General features: G+C 53.4%; 1 protein-coding gene across 3 annotated transcripts in view; it reads right to left on the reverse strand.

Annotated features, from left to right (window-relative positions):
• Window positions 1-10,404: 10,404 nt before the first annotated feature.
• HIPK2 (homeodomain interacting protein kinase 2) overlaps window positions 10,405-21,006 on the reverse strand; it is a gene marked incomplete at both ends in the record, with an annotated part of 122,745 nt that continues 112,143 nt past the window's right edge. For all 3 annotated transcript variants that reach the window (XM_080700915.1, XM_080700916.1, XM_080700914.1), the window contains 3 exons: window positions 10,405-10,866; window positions 11,458-11,618; window positions 16,201-16,448. In XM_080700915.1, the coding sequence (XP_080557041.1) occupies window positions 10,405-10,866; window positions 11,458-11,618; window positions 16,201-16,448 (871 nt within the window). The remainder of the gene's footprint in view (window positions 10,867-11,457; window positions 11,619-16,200; window positions 16,449-21,006) is intronic.

The following is a 21,006-nucleotide window of genomic DNA, read 5'->3' on the forward strand; positions in this document are numbered from 1 at the left end:
CACGACGGGACCCCCCCTTCTCACCCTACAGTTAGTAATATTACAATTAAAATAACTATATTCTTCTATAATTTTTTCTGTTAAAATCATCTCATAAATTTACAATGCTATTATTAGTTTCCAAGACTAATATAAATTCACTCCATTTTTCTACAACGAAAATGATTATTAATTTAGAAGCACACGACATCATGATGAAAAACACAAGCATCTTAGTAGCAAGGACTCGATCAGTTAAGAATTAGTTTCCTTGTAAAACATTCTAAAGCCAAGTAAAATATCCATTCTTATAACACACCTATAATATGAGACTAAGAAATAGGTTACATATAGGTCTACAACACAGCTGGTTGTTTTTTTTTAAAAAAGTAGACATTTATAAATAAAAGAAGAAAAGAGGGACAGTTCACAGAGGAAAAAGAGGTACACGAGAAAATACTGTTGCACGCAATCATTTGCACACAGATTAACATGGATTAACACTTTTTATTACAGAAACCGTACAGTGAAGGAACACAAGGGGCCAGGGCTGCTCTAGGGTTATGGAGGCTGAGCTGAGATGACCCGAGAGAGACCTGGGAAGGAGCCGCGCTCCCGGGCTGGGGCTGGGCGGCGTCAGGTCTCCCTTGTCCTCATTCTGGGGAGTGTGTCTTTCTGTCCAAAGTGTCCTGAATTCACGGGCAGTTGGAAGGTAAACATTTCTAGGGATCTCTTCTCTTTCCATCCTAATGGATACCATTTTTGGAAACTGTGATAGTGTCAGGCTGCAGCCCAATCCATGTGGTCAGAGCGAAACAGGATGGAAAATTCCAGTCATTCTGATCTGCCACCCCTCACCCATCCCCGCCCTCGATGCCCGGGACCCTTAGGGTCCCTGGCTCCGCTCTGGCGAGGTGGAGGACAGGGCCGGATGGGTGACGCAGCGGCCCCCCGTGAAGGAGCAGGGACGCGCCGGGACACCTCGAGGCTGGCTCCAACCTCTACAGGGCTCCTCCTCCTCCTCCTCCTCCTCCTCCTCCTCCTCCTTCGTAAAGCTATACTTTTCCTATCAGAAATTTGGTTTGATATATATACACAGACATATATATCAACATCTCTATCTATACAGTGATTCTACTAAACTAGGAATTCCGCTGCCCCAAAGGATGCCTTTCTTGTCTACTTCATTTGGTTAAAAAAAATTCGGGCAAAGAGGGTAAAAAGATGCTTTGGAGGCCAGAGATGATTGTGCCCTGGGAAACCCGCGGGAGAAAGAAAGCTTTAAAGGAACAGCGTACACGTGGGCGAAAGGAGGGAGAGGGAGGTGGAGGTCGGCTCTCAAGGTGGGGGTACGCTTTTGCCCCATCTGAAGTCACAGAAAGCTGGCAAGGATGGTGCAGTCAGGCCCCTTTCCTCTTAACCAAGTTCTTCCTTATAACCTGAACCGATCGCATTAAGCAACAGTAAGAAATCCGTTGCCTTTCAGCCCGATGGCGGCTGACCTGGAGGCCAGGCGGCGGCCTTGGGGCCACCTCCTGGCTCTTGGGCTTCCTGGGGCCCCTGGGTGCCTGGGCACGAGGCTGCGGGATGGGAGGGCAGAGGCAGAGGTGGGGACACTGACTTGACCGAAGGGAGCGGGGAAGGGAGTGCAGGGGAGGTTAGACACTGGCAGAAACCACAGAGCAGTGGCGGAGCCCTTTTTCAAATACAACGTGCTTTTCAAAAAAAAAAAAAAAAAGGCAATTTCTATACCTCTAGTTTTTTAAAAGGTGGGTAAAGCCCCAAAGACAATGACACAAAATTCATTTGGTTAATTAGTGCAAAGGAAACACACACACACAGGAACGGGGGAGCGTGATGAAGAGGGGTGAGATGAAAAATATTCTACATTGACAATTCTAACAAGAGACAGCAACAAGAACGCACTGTGGATGAGGGTCTTGGGAAGCTACAGATACCCGCTGTGCGGAGTCCCTGCCCGGCGTTCTGTGGTTTTGCAGTCTCCTCTGCGAGAGGCGCGATCGCTGCTCAGGTGACGTCCTCACAGGTTGGTGGTGGCCCAAGAGAAAACAAACCACAGAAGACTCGGGGGACGGGCCCCTCCCGCCCCGCTCCTGCCTCTCTGCAGTCTTTCTCACGTCCTTACTGGTCCCTCTCCATGCACACCGATCTCAACAGACATCCCGAGCTGCCCCTTGCTCCCCAGGACCTTGGGCTCCGCGGTCCAGTCTCTGAACAGAACCGAAAGTCCCCTTCCACCAGCCGGTCTTCACATCTCAGTTTGACAGCGGTCAAAAGTGCACATGTCCTTCTACAACGACTTTGTTTTAAAGGAGAAAGTGAATAAAAGACAGCAGATACAATGGAAAACCCAGCCAATGAACGTGGGCCTAGGGGCATATGGTTCTCCTTTACAAAATATTGATAGAGATATCCCTGGAGGCCCAGAAATAGCAGCTGTACCTTCAGGGACCCCCGAATCCCAGTGTCTTCCAGTGCCTAGTGAGCGGAAGTACGTGCGCATCCAATAAGAGTTAAATATCAAATCAGGACAAAAATCAGCAAACGGGGATCAGTTCTCGCTGCCTCTTCTAAGATGTCAAAGAGAAGGCCTTGAACTTGAGTGCTTTGATCCAGGGCATGGTGCCCCGCCTCCGGTCCAGGCCTGGGTCTCACCCCCTCCCACTCCTTCTGGACTTCCTCTCGCATTCTCTCAAGTTCACTCGGAAACCAACAACACGGAGGGAAACGCACGGATTGGGCGATACAACCGCGGGGGTAGAACACACCTGCCTTTGGAGACACGGCCTTCAACCACAGAAGCGATCCATCGCTGGGGTTTGAAGATGGTGGTTATAAACAGAAACTGACTTTAAAAAGTACCAGTTTAAATGTAAACTATAAAACACTTGAACTATAAAACGTAGCCAGAGATATGCTTAAGTATCCACAGTCAGTGATTAATTTCCTGGTTTAAAATGAGACTCTTGATATCTCAGAAAGCTAAGAGCATTTTACAGTAGCTAAAAATACGCCCCACACGCGCATTTTGAACAGGTTTGATCATAACAAAGAATCATCTCTTCCTCGGTTTAGTTTTTGTTGTGAAGATGAATATTTTCAGAATTTACTTAAGTGACCATGACGGGGGGGGGGTGCATTATTCATTATTTTCAACCCACATAGAATTATTCATAGGCATTGAAATCCCAAGATCGAGCTGGCTACATGATTTCAAAAAAGGCTAAAACCAGGATGAATGCCCACATTTGAGGTAATTATTGCCAGTAGATCACAGTTTGTGTAAGATAATGTATCTAAAACCTTCTAAAAAAGTCTTTAGGTGCTAGGTGCTCGGTCAGAATTCTAGAACACCTATCGACACCAACCAGGGTCGCAGATTCTGACTAGTCGGGTTTGCTTCCAATGGCGTTAAAGTTCCAAAAGGTTTTAGAACTTGTGTAAACTACCTAAGAATTTAGGCAAACAAGCCTGGAGCCAGTCAACAAAGTTTTTAAAAGAAACAAACAAAAAAGAAAGGAGAAGCCCACCCCACACAATCCAGCAGATACCTTATAGCGCGTTACTTTCCTTTACAAAGTCAAAAGCCGGCCCTACAGCTTCTCTGGGTTCTTGCACGTGCGTACTGCCGTGAGTCTCCCGCCAGGCCCAGAGACGCTTCTTCCTCAACTCCTCAAGGCTGTTTACTTTCCTTCAGTTTGTACAAACATTGCTTTCCATTGCGAGCAGGGTGTCTCTCTTGAAAGAAAACTGAATTTTGTTCCTCTTTCTAAAAGTCACCTTGTTTTCCTTCTTCTTCTTCATTTTCTACAGAAAGAAAAAAAAAAAGTTCCCGGACACCAGACCCACAACATGGTATTTACAAATTTGGTGTGTGAATCCTGCATCTGGTTCTGCCCAGAGCTGAAGAGTGGATCTATTACAGAGATCAGAGCTGTTGTGATATTTATCAAGTGCAGTAAAAAATAGCATTTTGAAAAAAATATATACCTTTAGTATTGCCTTTCTAGAATTAACTATAAGCAAGGAAAATTATTTTTTTTTTAAAGAAGAAAAGAACACTTCTTTTTCCCTCTTCACTCATAAGAGCTTGTTACAGCAGCATTACTAAAGCTAGTTGGTACGCGGAAAAGAAAGCTTGACAGGAATTCTAGGAATCCAAAGAAACTCCCCAGAGATTTTTCTTAAAAGTCAGTCTAATTCTGCCCTTCTGCCTGCCTGCCACTGGGAACTCCGTCTCTGCACAGACCTGCTGAGTCCCATGGTGGGGACGGTGCAGGGTAACAGTCACCGCAGGTGGCTGGGGACTCAGTTCTGAGCTGGGCAGACCCAGGTTCCAGCCCTGGCTCCTCCCTCTTACTAGACGGGCGCCCCCTGCTGCGGGTGGGTCATAAGTGAAGTGACAAATCCTGCCAATCTCAGTGGGTTGTCATGACCACCATGGGAGGCTCTGTGAGCCCGGAGTGAGCAAGTCTTAGCACAGTGTTCGGCACACAGCGAGCGCCATTAAATAGATAATCAGAAACAGGAGGCCAATCAATCGCCATTAATTAAAACAGTGAACCAAAATCATATGTCAAGAAAGGCCCATTAACAAAAAGTCGACTGGAAACCTGGGGATTCCGGACCCTCACTGCTATTTTCTTTCCTTGAACACATGCCCCATGCTCTGACTTCCTCAAGGGGAGGCACTCTCCTTCCCTTGGGGAGTAGCCGGGATGCACGCACAAGATGGCGCTCAGGAGGGGCTTGGCAGGGGGCTGGAGTACTGAAAACGCCCAGCAGACACTGGCTAGGCTAGTCTTTACTTGAGGGATATTGCTAGTTTGAACAGAGAGGCCTTCAGTATGTTTTACTGCAGGGGTCTGAGTTGAAGGAGTCCAGCAGGGGGCATCAGGAAGCCCCTCTGTGCTGGGCTTCTGCGGCAGGGTGCCTCCGGGGGTCACTTCTCTGTAAACTCTGACCCAGTCTCAAGGGTGGTGCCGGCCTGGAGCTAGCTCTTCCTTGAACTTTCAGAAGCTGCCACCAGGACGTGAGACACCTCCCCTGAGTGGGTCATTCCACGGAGCCACAGTCCCACCGGCCTTTAGGTTTCTTTTGCATTGAAACCCCATTCTGCCGTCTTCACCTCTCTCGTGGCCTGAGATTTGACTGTGCCCAGTCTATGAAGATTAGAAGTGAGGATCCTGAAGTGGGCAAGTGGCGCCGTCCTGTGGCCAGTCCAGTGCCCCGGAGCCCGTGATACAGGAGGACTGCCCCAGCTCTGCTTGCTGTGTCCCTATGGTGGCAGGAGCTGAGCCCACACACGGGCGCCAGACCTCCGGCTCCCCAGCAGCAGAGCTTAGGGATCCGACTCTACTTCTCTTAGAAGATGAGTGCAGTTTTGAAATAAATGAAATTAGGGGAAAAAAAAAAGCAGGATATACATCACTCGTGATGTCATTATTGCCCAGAAAGCAAAGAGAGGAGTGCCATTTTGTCCATCTGGGGAGGTGTCTTTGAGAAGGGTTCTTTGGCTACAGAAAAAAACAGTTTCATCTTCCTTTCCAATTTGGTAAGGGCATCTCTAGCCTGCTCCATTTTGAGGCTTCCCCTTCAGACCTCTGCAAAACACATCAGAAAGGAAAGACACAAATGGAAGAGAGAAGCCTGTCAGTCCCTGGGTGGGACAATGTCCTGGCAAGAGGCGCCGCCGCTCGGGCCTGCGGATGGAGCCCGCACCTTGCTGTTGAAGTCTGCTAGTTGAGGGCCCCCAGCTATTTTCTTCTTCCAGTTTTCTATCCTAGCAGCTCCTTGGCAGGCCTGTGGGAGCAAATGCCACATGCCCACCCTGCCCTCAGCCAGGCCACGAGAACCCGGGGCAAGAGCTGGGGAGCGTGTGACCCACGTCCCTTTTGCTACCATGAACCATCAGTAAGACTTCCTTAAGCCTCCTCACCTCCTCACTCCGGTTTCCAAGAACGTTAGCTCTGCTCACCCACTCGCACGCACTCACACCACCTGAATCCTCCAAGAGCTTGTTCAAGAGTGTCTCCCAAGACCTTGTCCAGGAACTCATCCCTGCAGCCGGGCTCCCCAACCTCCTCTCACACCATGGCGCAGGGGCAGGTTGAGTCCCCAGGGCGAGGGGGACGAAGACAAACGGCTCTCATGCCCATCCTCTTCCTCTGAGTTTCCTGACCACCCGCCCAGCTTCACAGGGTCACGTGGCACCAACACCAACTCACACAGCTACTGGGCCACTCACCCTTGCCGTGCAAACAGCCCAAACATCGCTAGAGGCACTCCGCAGAGATGTGGCTACTGTCACCTGGATGGTCAGTAAGAATTCGGCGAGAAGCTGGCTGGCTGAGGTCCGGGAGGCTCTGATTGGACGTTTCTCTGTACCTGTCCTTCTCGGTCCTGCCCTCCCTCCAAGCCATTTCCTGCACTAAGGAAGGATGGCGCCAAGCCAGGGCCAGATGATGCACCAGACACACCTGCTCTGCCCTCTGTCCTGGGGACAGCAGCAGCCTTTGGTTCAGACTCTCCAGGGGTTGGGGGCTCAGTGCTGGGAGGGCGGGCCTGGCAAGGATGCTAACGGGCATGCTGGGGGTGTCAGGTGGGGATGAGGGGCAGACACGGATACTTGCTGAGTGTCCATCCTCTGCCCACAGCAGGCTTCCCTTCAGGGAGGCTGGCCACTCCACCGCTTTCTTCATCCGGGGCCTGAGAGTTTCTGGTTTGGTGGGCAGGGTGTGGGTACCTGTCACCCACAGCACAGGGCCCTGGGCACAGTAAGAGCCCAGCGGGGTGGCTCTGAGGTCCCACTGGGTCCCTCCACTTGCCAATGACTTTGGAGGGGACGTGGCCTGCGTTACCTGCCATCTTCCCTTCGCTCTCTAGAACTGTTTCGGGAGGGCATATCTGGGGGAAGGGGCTGATAGAAGAGACAGAGAGTGGTTATCGAGTGGAAGGCAGAGAAGTGGGGCTGACGTGTCCTGGGGAGGTGCCAGCTGCCCATCACGCTTACTTCAGCGTACCCCATGGCCTTTGAGAGGGGACCACTGTCTGTGTGGAGGATGTAAGCCACACTCTGGGGTGCCAGTGGGAAAAGGGCAGGTGCTTTGCAAAGGTGCTGGGTCAACTCTGGGAAGAGGGCTTTTATTTGCTTTAAATGTTAGATGTGAGTGTAGTTAGAGTTCAGATGCACAGGTGCACACAGCTAGCAGAGGGGAGAAGCTGTCTAAGGGCTGGCTATGCCTGGGGTCTGTGCCCTGAGCCCGGGAACTGCCTCCAAAGGCAGCCACCAGGAACCTAGGAAAGTACAGCATGGATGGCGGCCTTGTTGTCCAGGGTTCCCGCTGGGCTGTGCGGAGAGAACGGCCTGGATTCTTCTTCACTCTGTCCTACGGCGCATCTTTCCTGACGGCTCTTCGTGGAATAGAGATGACAGAAATGGTTTTCCTAATTCCTGGGTCTTTCTTTTTTATGTCTGACAAAATTAACTGGACATCTCTCTGTCCCTCCAGTCTACTCATACTCACAGATATAATAAGTTTAAATATTAAAGAGAAAACACAAAGATACTTGGAATAAATGTGCATTTAAAACCCTGACTAAAAGACCAACACGATGATAACGATCATAATTACAATGGCAGTAACAAAAATAATCAGCATAATAATATTAACTTTATGAGCAGCATGGAACTTCCATTCCTGATGTGGAAAGAGAAAAGGAAATGGTCTAGTGAGAGCGAGAGGCTTTGACGTCAGCAGACAAAAAGAAATGGAGAGAACGTTTGGAGTCGTCTTTTCTTCTCTTAAAAGACCAGACGGAGGAAGGGCTGGAGCTGGGCTGTGCTGGGGAGTCCAGGGTTCTACCCAGTAAGGCAAACTGAGGCTCATTTGCAGCTAAGACTAGATACCGCGTCACCCGGTAGAAGATCTGATGGGTGTTGCTGCCATCTGGCTGCCAAAACGTCCGTGACAGACGGGTTCTCCAGGCTGGCGCGGCTGCGAGGCGCTGGCTCAGGTGTCCTTAGAAGGCTTCGCTCCACTCACCCTCTCTCAACTGACCCTTTTCCTTGTCTCAAGACAGGGACCTCCCCGCGGCCCCCTGCGGCAGCCCTTCTGCCCGCTCTGCCTCCAGCGGGCGCCTGGCCCCCCGCAGGGCCGTGTCCCAAAGCCTGCACTGCGCCTTCTCCAGTTGGGGACCTATTTCCTTTATAAGAATTTCTGGTTGGGGAAGGGAAGTTTCCAGAGTTCTTTCACAGCTAAGAGCTAAGTGCCGGCTTGGTTACTGAGCCAGGGTGGATTTGACTAGGAGACCCCTTTCACAGTAGGTGGCTCAGGCCTTCGGGGAGGAGGTCCGGTGAGGAGGAGGCCTGGCTGCTGACCCGCAAGGGCTCTTTGCACCTGGGAGCGCGCTGAGGGCTTGGTCGAGGACTGCGTGTCAGGATCGCCCCTCAGAGCTGCCCTTTCATGCCCCGTTGTGACCAGGCAGCTTCTCCAGTGTCCACTTGCTTCAGAGCTGTTCCCTAGGAATAGAGAACTCCGGCCCGCTGCAGCGATCAAAGCCTGAGAAAACTTCCAGAATGGATCAAAGGTGCAAAGAGGGCACAGGGCAGATTTCTTTGGAGACTTAACTGTCTGTGAGTGAACTTGCAAGTGCAGTGCGGGACCCCGCACCGTGTCCCTCCAGCTTCTGCTCACCGGGCCCCTCACACACCGAGACCAAGACTGTGTCTTGGGCAGACCTGGGCAACCCAAGGAAAGCATGCCGCAAAGCTTGGCAGCTGTCTACAGTGGCGGGGACCCCGTGCACTGGGGGAGCGGAGCAGAGCAGAGCCCCTGGCGCCTGCAGAGAGGAGCGGGGGTGGCCCGAGAACACCAGGCTTCTCCTGGGAGCGGGAGCGAGGGCCGAGGTGGGTGGCCGCCCACAGATAGGCCTGGAGGCTGCTGCCGGCAAAGCCCACGTTCCTTAAACCTCTAGTCCCACCCAGGGCAGAGCTGGGGCAGAGCAGAGTGAGGGGTGGGGACTGCTCCCAGGTAACACGCAGTAGAAGCAGCCTGCAGCCGGCCATGCTGCCGGTGCGAGCTCTGCCTCCCTCTCTGCAGCCCTGCTGGCTTCCCTGGCATCCTTCTACTCTCAGACAGCCCAAGAAGGACGGTGGGCATGACAAATAATTTTTTTTTTTTTTTACAGTTAAAGAAAAGGGAAAGACCCGAGGAGAATGTTACAACCGAAAGCTGAGCCTGGGACGCAGTCTGGGCAGCCTCAGCGGGCTTCCTGGAGTACCAGTGGAGTAGGCCCTCACACCGCGTCTGTCTGTCTGTCGTTCGGTAAGGCACTAGGAGGGAAGGATGTAAAATGGAGACTGCGGGGCTGTGCAGGCGGCGCCCAGGGATGCAGGGAGGCGGAGTCCGCGCGCAAGCCGCCCGTGCCCGCGCACGCGCCTGGACCACATTGGTTACAAGCCTAAGCTCTATCACTTTGTGCAATGACATAGGAATAGTCTCTTGGTATCACTGGAGTTGAACACAAGGTAGGACACGGGTGCAGGGTGCTACATTCTACCAGGGTGTCCTCGACGACCGCTAGCCCTACGCTGTGTGACGGGGGCGTGGGTTCAAAGAGAAAAGGAATCTTCAGAAAAGAAAAAAAAAAAAAAACTGAAGTCTGCAACACACATTATTAATGACATCTGAGGACTATCATGGCTTAGGGATTTGTCCAGAGTACTCAGAGAGAGGAAACGCGGCCCTCTCCTGGGGGTCGTCACAGCCTGGCCGTCCCCATCTTTCCCGACCACAGAGCCGGAGCTGGGCTTCCCCAACCCCAGCCTGGCCCCAAACGTCAGACTCCTCAGGCTGCGGCCTGACACTGCGGAGGGGCGCTGACCCTGCGGAGTTCTGGAAAAATCCCTAATCCTTACATTTAATTAATTAAAAATCTATTGGATTTCCGTATCAGGTGTCCCTGACAGCAAATTCTTCAGCGTCACTTGCTGCCGTATGAAAATAATCTTTGAAAAGTTCATAGATAAAGTTCTTCAAAAACCGGGGCCCTTCACGTCTGGAATCTTCCTGCGGCTGTCTCCTCCTTTCCAGTTTGGTGCAGAATGGGTTCGTGAGCTGTGGTGGTTTTTTTTTTTTTCCTCTTCTTTTTGTTCCTGACGTTTTCTTTTTTTTTTTTCTTTTTTAAAATAAAAAGCATAGATTTCCCCCACCTCAATCCATTCCTTTTAAAACGTTCTCGGCTCCATGTCCTCCCACTTCCTGGTTCAAGCTTCCTCCCGTCCCATCCCGTCCCCTGCCCCCTTCCCTACCCCATTTGCATTGTTTGTGTGCGGCACCTTCAGTATAAAAAGCCGGCTCCTGTCCCAGGGCCCAGAGCCGCGCCCTCCTCCCGCCCCAGTGGTTATATGTAAGGGTACTGGTTGACCTTGGCAGGGCTCAGAGGGTATCCAGTGTAGACCGTGGAGGCTGGCGAGGCGCTGATGTAGGTCTGGTGGGCGAACTGGGCTGGGTACTGACTTGGGTGGATGGTGGGTGAGGGCAGGACCCGGGGGCCCATGCTCACGGGGACCTGGTGGACGATGCTGGCCGGGTAGGCAGTGTGCTGCACGGCGTGGCGGGCCGAGCCTTGGGAGGCCACCAGGTGGGCCACGGTGCCGGTGGAGCCCAGGGCAGCCGGTGCTGTGTAGGTGTAGAGGTGGGGCTGGGCGGGCAGGTGGGCTGCGGCGGCCAGGTGAGGGTGGACAGCGCCGTGGCTGGGGCTGTTGTGCGGGAAGGTGTACGGAGCCTGAGCCATAGTGGGGGTGATGTAGGCCTGCTGCCGTCGGTGGCTCCCGGAGCGGTCCGTGGCCATGTGTTGCTGGGCCTGTGGAGAGGCAGCGTGAGAGAGAGGCCCCTTCGAGGGGAGGAGGGGAGGGGAAACAGGAGCTACAGAACACGCGTCCCTTCAGATGCTGAGGAAGTTAGCGTGGCCTGAGAAAAGCTGCCTGCTCTGCCTTCCTCTGGCTGAGCTAACACATGCATAAAGGAGGCAGCACATCCGTAAAGCATCCCAAGGACCCTTTTTGAGAGGCAACTGCTTTCTTACTTGCCAGCAAAGCCTGTTCTCTGAAGACACAGACTGTCAACAACAGTGCGCTCTGAAATCCTATTAGTCTAAGCAAATCACCCTCTTTCATATGGAGAACCGGAGCCTCCGCGGCACACCTACACCGCAGGACGTGCCTTCGCTGGGTCTCGGTGGGTGGACCCTGGTGACCCTGGCTGATGGGCAGGGCACCGTGTCACATGAGATAAGCCACCGCTGCAGGCTGGCTCTCTGTGGACACCGGTGCTGGCTTCTCCATGGGAGGGTCGCGCGGGCGTTCCTACAGGCTGGCCAGTGGGCGAGGGTCAGCCCCAGGATCCTCTGCAACTGAGGAACGAGGGGTGGAGGTGATCCCTGGGTGGGGCTTACCTGACTGAGGTTGAGGGGCTGTTGTTGCTGGAAATGGGGGCCTGGCCGCTGCTGCCGGTAGGCAATGGCTCCTGACGAGCTCCCTGAAGAGTGGCCGCTGGTGGAGGTCACGTTGCTGGAGGACTTGGACTTGTACGAGGATGAATGGTGACTGGTACTGACTGTGGCGGGAGGAGGGACAGAGGTCAGCAGCAGCCCTCGAGCATCCTGGAGATGCTCACACCCCAGGTCGGGCTGGCCCGGCACAATCGCCTCCGGCCCTGAGCCAGGCAGGGTCTGGGGCTGACTTTGGAGTGGCAGCTGGGCAGGGGGGGGCAGGGCCTTAAACCAGGGGAATCAGGCAAAGAGAAGGGGTGTGGGGGAGGCAGGGCGAGCTGAAGGCCCAGGCCTGGTACCCTGGGAGGTGGTGGGTATGGGAGTTCCTGCCTGGCCCCTCCTGCGTGGCTGTGAGGGTCAGACCCGATCATGCCTGTGGTGGGACCTAATGAACAGCAGAAGCCAGAACAACTCTCAGGAGTCAGGATGAGACCCCTTCACTCAGGGAACGCCCTGGGAGCTGCCCTCTCCCATCTGGGCAAGGAGGCTGTGCAAAGGCGCAAGGACTCCGCCTGGCCAGCAGGCGGCGCCACACGCTGGCAAATGCAATCCTGGCCCAGCAGCTTTGGGGGTGGGGGGGTAGAGAAACTGCATTCTGTCAAACTCTGGGGGTGCTGATGCTGTTGGCCAACTCCCCGAGCAGCCAGGGGCTCTAGGAGTGAGGCAGCTATAGCCCAGGCAGGATAGTTCTAGATGCTTAAACAGAAGGAGCCAGGGAGCCTCTTCGGAACCCAGCCAACAGGTATTCATGAGCTCCTGTGATACGTCAGCCATCATGACTATGTGCCTTGCTGGGATGAGCTAATGGCTGGCAGGGGTGGTGCAGGACTGGGTAGGCCTTCACTGTCCAGCCAGCGAGGGCAGGAGCCCAAGGGTTCAGGGGGCAATCTGCCCTCATCTCAGCCTGGGGGCCCTGCCGGACAGTGTGGGCCGGTGCCCATGGGGCCTTCCACATCCTGATTAGAGCAAGAGAGATGCTCTGTGGCCACCCGAGGGCGCGACACCTCAGCTCTGCCCCGGGATGGACTGGCCTGACATGCCCACAGTCTCAGTAACACCCGTGTGGAACAGCAGCCCTGTGCCCAGGAGCAGACCATGTGCCTTCCCAGGTGGCTCCGAGGCCGTGCGGGAGGGAGAAGGTTCTAGACACTCTGTGCTCTTCCACACCAGCAGGAGCAGAAAAATCCCGCGGACTGTGTTGTTTGTGCTATGTAGCTTAGAAATCAGGGACAGGTATGGCTTCTATTCTTTAAGGGCCGAAGAAAACATCTTCCAGATACAAACAGGCAATGGCCAGGAAGGGCGGGCCACCAAGCAGGGGAGCCCTGGTCTGGGCTGCGTGGCTCCCGGACACTTGTCCCACTGGGTGGGGTGGGCGTCAGGGGTGGGCAGAGGCCGTGGAATCCCTAGGGACCTGCACTCCCTGGCCACGCCGTCCTGCATGTGGTCCAACACCTCACGTGCTCTGTCTTGTATTCAGTGATCTGTCTGTCTTCCTTAAGTTTCTGGAATGGGACTGGAGTACTTTCGCCACTCTGCCTCCTTTCTGTGGAGGCCAGGGGTGTTTCTGTGATTTCTATTTTCCGTAAACCTTGCTGCCCTCAGAATTACTACGACACAGAACGGGCCAGAGGGCGGCTGAGAGCGGAGCGAGGGAGGGACCTCGGCGGGCCCATGTCCTGTGGCGGGGCAGCGCGGGTTTCAGATGAGACAGACACAGGGACAGGCAGGGAGAGCACAGCAGGCCTCACAAGATGGGCTGCGAGTCCTAAAGGGAAGAGCCACGTGAGATGAGCACGCCGGGAGAGCTCCGTGGCGGCTGTTTTTATCAGTTTGGGCGGCTGTGCCATCAGTGAACGTCAGCTCCAGGCAGACGGGCTTGCAGGAGGCGCAGGCAAGGTCGGGCAGGGTGGAGCGCGAGCCCCTCTAGAGGCCGAGCAGCCCTCCCCAGAAGCTTTGTCTAGCACAGAGGAGCGAAAACCCAGATGGAATAAGTGCCAGCTAACTGAAAGGCCTCGGTGCAGGGGTCCAGAGAGCCGCCAAAACACCCCCCTGCTCTAGACGGCCGCATCGGGAAGGCGCCCAAGGCTGGGGCGCTCAAGAGGACCGTGTGAAGTGTCTCCAGGGCGAAGAGGCCAGGATTGCTGCAGGCGTGCAGTCAGCTCCGCTTCTCATGCTGCTTGGCAGCAAGCGTTCAGACTTTCTCTGTGGGCGCCTGAGCATCTTGGGCCAAGCCAAAATCCTACCCCTGTCTCAGGGAGGAATCCCGTGTTAGCTGGTGTAAAATCTGGTCATTCTTGGGGTGGAGGGTACATACTATAACACGCAAAATATAGAGCAGGCCCTTGACTGAACCAGATTGGATGGATTCTATGACAACCCAGGGTCGACAGAACTGAAGTTGGAGCTAAGAAGCTTGCAGACCAGGCCAGGGAAAGCTGATTAACCGCTGGTGAAGGAAGTGAGCCTTCCGAGGGCTCAGCCTCGAAAGGAGGGGAACTGGGAACTGGGGACAGGTGAAGGAGGACCCACCCCGAAGGCAGAGGGAGCCCCCTTCCCACCTGAGTAAAAGGAGCGCCGCCGCGGCAGGGGGAGCCCTGCCAGAGCTGGGTGGCTGCCACTCAGGCCCTCCCAGCCACCCCGGGGCCAGTCTTCGGGAGGATGCCTGGGGATTAGTATATTATGCTTCCCTGCGTCTGGGGAGCAGGCCCTGAGACCCAATGCCGTGCTGACGCCAAACCCAGTTGCCTCTAAAAGCTTCCCAAGCCAGGGGGCAGGGAGAGGTTCTGGTGGACCCAGGGTACAGTCAGAAACCGAAAGCTGCCCCTGTGAGCCACCAGCAGGGCTCCCTTTTCCCTTGACTCAGCCAAGTGACTGCCCACCTCCTGGCTCTGCAACCTCCGAGCAGAGCCTCTCTGTGCAAAGGGCTTTGCTGGGCACTCTGGGAGGGCGTCCTAGGGCACCTAGGTCTCGAGGCACCCTCGAGACCACAACACGGACCCCACGCTGAACCCTGAACGTCAGCACCCAGGTCTCACGCGGGCGGCCACCGGGGTGCCCCCATCTCTGGCAGCAACCTCAGGTGGCAGACAGGAGGACCCTCTGGGGAATGCCAGCTTCTCCCAGCTAAAGGAGCCACGCAGCTGCACCCCTCCTCCAAACAGTGCCCTCGTGGAGGCGCTGCCTGGCCGATGCCGGGCAGGACATTTCTCCTGGCTCAGTCCCCAAACTCTGCCATGGCATGGGAGACGCTGAGTGGATGCCGCTACAGGAACCAGGGGGAGCGGCTAACGGTCGAGGAGTCAGGCTCGCGGCCATGTCAGCCCAGCCTTTAGGAAGAGCTTAGTGCCATGGTAGTTCTCTCTCTCCCTTCCCTCCCTCCCTCCCTCCCTCCCCTCCTCTCCCCTTTCCTTCCTTGTTCTTTTTATTTTCATTTTTCATTTCCTTCCTCTCCCTCTTTCTTCCCCTCTTCCTTCCCTCCCTCCCTCTTTCTTTTTTTGAGGTACCGGGGATGGAACCCAGGGACATTGTACCTCTGAGCTACATCCCCAGCCCTATTTTTTGTCTTATTTATTATTATTATTATTATTATTATTATTATTATTATTATTATTATTTGGTGGTACTGGGGATGGAACCCTTTTACCTCCGGGCTATACCCCCAGACCTATTTTATATTTTATTTGGAAACAGGGTCTCTTAAGCCAGAGAGGCTGGCTTTGAACCTGCGCGATCCTCCTGTCTTTGCCTCCCAAATGTAGGGATGGATTACAAGCGTGCACCACCATGCCCGGCTGTCTTTTTTATTTTTGAAACAGGGTCTCACTGAGTTGTGAAAGGCCTCACTAAGTAGCTGAGGCTGTCCTCGAGCTGCGAAACCTACCATCTCAGCCTCCTGAATGCTGGGATTCCAAGTGTGTACCACCATGCCTGGCCAAGCTACTTTTCAAACAGGGTCTCACTAAGTTTCTGAGGCTTGGAACCTGTGATCCTCCTGTTTCACACTCCCAAGTTCAGAGATTACAGGAATGAGCCATGATGCCTGGCTTCATTTTTTATTTTATTCTGAAACAGGGTGTCACTAAGTTGCCAAAGCTGGCCTCAACCCTGCGATCTTCCTGTCTCAGTGTTGGAATTACAGGTATGTGCTACCATGCCTGGCTGGGTTAGGGGTTCTTTTAATAAAACCAAAAGAAGACACCCTATTCTGGTCTCTCCCCCAGGGGAGTCCTGAGGAGGGCTCAGAGGAGCCCACCTGCTCCTTACCTAGCGAGACTTGGAGGAGCTTCCCGCAGGGCCTGCCAGCAGGGCCTGGCAGGGGTGGTGCTGGACACCACCAGACACTCCCAGCCAAGACCATTCCAACAGTGGACAGGGACGGGGGCTTTAACTTCCTCTTTATCAACCTCGCTGAGGCAGAGCCACCATGCAGGCAGCAAGGTCCCGCCACCAAATAAAAAGGGAAAACACTACTCATACGATGTGATGTCACAGACGCCCATGGTGGCTGCCTGGACAAATTCCCTGGTGAGGATCACCCGCAGTCATTGGGCACGTTCAATTTCACAGTGCTCACACTCCTAGCAGCAGAAAACAGAAAAAGCACCCGCCAGAGAGATGTCCCTGGCCTGCCCAGCCCCGGCTTACCTGGCCCCAGGCTGTCACATTCCACCAGCACCTCGCTGGCCTGGGTCTTCAGGGGGGGCACGATGATGGTCCGGGGGTTGGCGGAGCAGTGACTGTCCAGGCCGCCCTTGGTGTCAAAGGTGTTGGTGCTGTTGGGCCCGGCGCGCTGCTGCACAGAGTAGGGGCTGGTGTTGCTGGAGGAGTCGGAGTAGGGGGAGTCGTGGACCGTGACGCAGCTGATGACGTTCTTCCTTTGCTTGGAGACAGTGCTGTGAAGGAGAAGGGGCACGTGAGGGCTGGGGGAAGGCTGGGAGGTGAGAGCCCGCCACGCCTGGGCCAGTGGAGGGTGGCTGGGTACCAAGTGCCACCCGGCTAACCAGGGTGAGGACGGGAGGGCGGGCCGCTACTGGGCTCGCTGGTGCTCCTGAGGCTGGGGAGGGGGCTGCTGCTGGGCTCCCTCGGGGGCAGCCCTCTCTGGATCACCAGAATGCAAGAACTAGGCAACCAAGGAGCTGCCGAGGGTGTCGGGAGGAAAGGGTTATCAGCTGAGGCTCGGCCCGTGAGACGCTGCTGAGCAGAGCAGAGCAGCGCGGGGCCGGAACATCCACACAACGGGGGTGCCTCTGGAGGACGGAAGCCAAGTGAGGCTTTGAGGAGGCCAGCCCCACATCACCCAATACCACGATCAGACACGCTGAGAAGAGAGATCGGGACAACCTGATGCCCTCCGCCAGCTCTTTGCCCTGGGAGGCGACTGTGCCCAGGCCACCCAGGACCTCTGGGAGCTGGCTCTGAGGGGAGCGGCCCTGCAGCTTGCCCACGGTCCCGGTCAAGGTCAGGGAGGTGGCGGGATCATTTTGGGCCTTGTGGAAGGGCTGATGCTACACGCAGGAGCCCTGCTGCCGTCTTCTCTCTGCAACTTCCTCTGATGACAGGGAGGAGTGCTGGGGATGGCTTACGGCCAGCACCTGCTTCTTTAGAGATATTTACGTGAGTGTGGTTACTTGGGAATCAATCCTGTCTGCCTTCCAGCTTAGGTAGAGGCTGCTGGGATGACGGATATGGGATTTATTGCTTACTGTGCAGAGTTTTAAAAATGGAAATTCTAATTTGGTATATTGATCTTTTATTTTTCAGAAATAACAACTGCTGAAGCAAGCTGGTCAATTTCCAACTAATTTGATAAAAGAAGTTGGTATTTATATAAAGAGTTTCATAAGTTTATCATGACCCCCGCAAGAGGTCTTGCCCAGTGCCATAGTACCAGGCCAGGCCAGGCTCTTTCCAAGAGGGATGTCTGCCACTGGTGGATGGAGAAGTGGGCATGCTCAAGGGCCTGGGGCAACCAGGCAGAAGCTAAGTGATGACTAGAAGCTGGAGGGGCTGGTGGCATAAGACCATGGAGGGCTTGAACCCTGCTACCAATGCCCAGCACTACTGACATCGCCCTAGACAACTGCTGCAGAGGCTGGACATGCTGTCCTCCGGCTCAGGACAGAAGGTTCCTAACTGGGTCTGTGAGTGAGAACAATGCCCGGCCAGATGTCTAACTTTAGCATGTGCTGGTGACAGAGCTTTGGAGCTATTCAACCTCTCAGAGATTCAGTCGATTTGTCAGTAAAATGTGGGTAACAATGGTACCAACGTCACAGGTTTTTTCTGAGAACTAAGTGAGAATACACCAGCACTTTGACTAGTGCACGTGCTAAGGATCCCATAAAAATTAGCAGCTATTAGCTGGGCGTGGTGGCACACGTCTAATCCCAGGAGAATACACCAGCACTTTGACTAGTGCATGTGCTAAGGATCCCTTAAATATTAGCAGCTATTAGCTGGGCGTGGTGGCACGCATCTGTAATCCCAGGACTTGGGAGGCCGAGATAGGAGGAACACAGGTTCTAGGCCAGCCTCAGCAACTTAGTGAGGTCCTTAGCAACTTAGTGAGATCCTGATTCAAAATAAAAAATAAAATAGGGCTGAAGGTGTAGCCCAAAATTAGAACGCCCCTGGCTCAATCCCAAGTAACACACACACACACACACACAGCAACCATTATTACTTTATTACTACAGGCTGAGAAGCCCTAATTCACATGTGATCATAGACACAGTGGCATCTTACCCAGCCATAAAGAACAAAATTCTGTCATTTGTAGAAAGATGGATGGAACTGGTGAACATCATGCCAAGTGAAATATCAGACACGGAGAGTCAAGGGCCATGTTTTTCTCTCGTATTTGGAAGCCAGAGAGAAAAAAAATGGAAGAAAAAGCGAGCCCATGAACATAGGAGAACCAATCGAGTAGTCCAAGGGAACCGGGAGAGGAAGGTAAGGGGGAGGAAAGAGACAAACCACGCTATGTGAACGTATGAAGGCCCCGCGCGGAGCCTCACTGTTACACACGATCACAATGCTCCTCTGAAAATTTAAAGAACAACCCACCCAGCCCAAAGTGCCGCAGGCCACAGGTGGAAACTTCCACAGCTCACTGCACATCACAGGTCACAGTCAAAACTCTAAAAACCGTATGAAATACCTTTAGGTCATGCGCAGAGGTATATAGGATACGCAGATGCATTGTGTGTTTACACTTGCCTCCCATCTCCAAGAAATCTCATTATATAGATGCAAATATTTCAAAGTCCAGAAAGATCTGAAATCCCAAACATTTCTGGTCCCAAGCACTTTGGATAAGGGGTGCTCAGCTTGTATAATCAGCTGTGCTACCTTATTTGCTACGTGACAATAAGTTTGTAAAGAGAATTCCACTGGGCTGAGGACTTGCTGGAAAAGTCCCTTCTTTTCTCTTCTCTGCATAAGCCAGAGATTGATATGAAAGACGCGACAAGTCATCAGTCAGGAGCCTGGAGATCTGGGCTGGGTGCTACAGGGAATACCCGAACAAAGAGACAGCACACGTCTCTGCCCTCGAGAAGATGAAGATCTCAGTGGGAGACTGTATAACAACATGACAAGTTAAACAGTAAAAGCTTTAAAATAACCAGTTAAAGAGAATAATGGATGTCACCGAGGCTTCCTTGATTAACTGTCAAATGAGTCGTACCGATGATAATTGTGGAGAACTCAAGAGAAGGTGAGCAATGAATCGGCTGCATATACTTACAGCACTTGCCATTAACTTCGATAAAATAGATAAATTTTAATTAATAAAGACCCACGTCTCTCACTTGTAGCAATTTAAAGACAGAAAGCCCATGCTCGTGGCTCCTCAAAAACCTAAACAGAGTTTCCATGTGACCAGCAATTCCATCCCTGGGCATGTATTTGAAGGAACTCAACACAGGAATTCAAACAGGTCTTGTATGCCAATACCCACGGAGGTGTTAGTCCTAAGAGCCACAGATGAACGGCCGAGCGGAATGGGGCAAATCCATGCAGCACTAGTCAGTCACAGGTGAAATGGAGCCCTGAGACATGCCATGATACGAAGTCACCTTGAGAACAGTGGAACAGACCAGAACAAACACTGTCTGAGTCTACATGTATGAGATATCTAGAATAGTCACATTCATCCAGACAGGACCAGAGGCTCGGGGGGAGGCAGAGAGAAACGAGTTATTGCCTAATGGGAACAGAATTTTGGGGGTAGTGTAAGAGAAATGCTTTAGAAGTAGATAATCGTATGGTTGCAGAGCATTACAAATATAATGTTACTGAATTGTACACTTAAAGTGGTTAAGTGGCAAAGTTTATGTTCTGTATTTTGCCATAATTAAAAAATTAATATATGCCCTGAATATACGCACTGTATTGTACACATTAAGTGGGTGAACTGTAAAGTGGTGAATCAGATCTGGATTTAAGAAGTTTCAAGGCTCATTCAGAAACAACAACAACAAAAGCCAATGGGTTTCACATGATGGCAGTGCCTGCTGTAGACACCAGGAGGAGGAGGAGGAGCTGGTGCAGGAATTAGAGAGTGGGCCTTCAGGACAAGGCCCCTGAGCTCAAGGAGAAGGAATTGTAGAGGAGTCAGGCTGGCTGGTGGAGCGCCGAGGGATGTAGGGGGGACACAGAGGGAAGGAGGGAGAGCTGCCTTAAAAAGAGGCCAGCCAATCCTGTGGCTGTTGCTTCCTCTTCCCTTTCTTCTCTCTCTGCTGGGAATTAAATCCAGGGACATGCTATCTCCAAGCCCCACCCCAGTCCTACTGTATTCTTTGTTTGGCAATAGGAGCTGAGGACCTGGCTAAGCTGCTGAGGCTGCCGTGCACCTGCTCCGTGTCCTGGGATTACAGGTGTGCATCACCATACCTGTTGGGGCAGCTGTTTTATGTGGTGGTGGGGCACAGAAAAACACTGCCCTGGGAGTAGACATGGTGACACCGTGTCACCGAGGGAGCCCCCCTCCCCCTGCACGGTCACAAAGTGCTCCCAGGTCCAGGGAGGAGCCAGGCCATCATTCCATGCAGCTTCCAGTTCCCCAGGGGGTGCCGGGAGCCGTGTGGCCCTGCCCCAACTTAGGACGCTGGCCCCAGCCACTTCTGTGTGATTAAGGAGCACGGGGGCTCTGGGCCATCTCACGCGATGCGGGTGTGCTCTGCTGCAGGTGCACTCAGTGGGAAGGGACCATGTGAAATCAGAGGCTAGCTCCCAGATGGGTCCTAGGGGCTGCTGTTCTAGTCCTCGTTCTTCTGTCCCTCTACTGGGGGACCCTGGACAGTGGCCTGGGTAACCTGTGACAGCCAGTCAGCTCCAACCCACTTTGAAATCTATTAGGGAGGGTGGGAGATCACTCACAGCCCTGAAAGATCATCATGAGGTCCCTTAAAGATTTATTATGAAAGACATTTAAAATAGGGTCTGGCC

Source organism: Muscardinus avellanarius (assembly GCF_963383645.1).
Source record: "Muscardinus avellanarius genome assembly, chromosome: 9".
Classification (NCBI taxonomy): Eukaryota; Metazoa; Chordata; class Mammalia; order Rodentia; family Gliridae; genus Muscardinus; species Muscardinus avellanarius.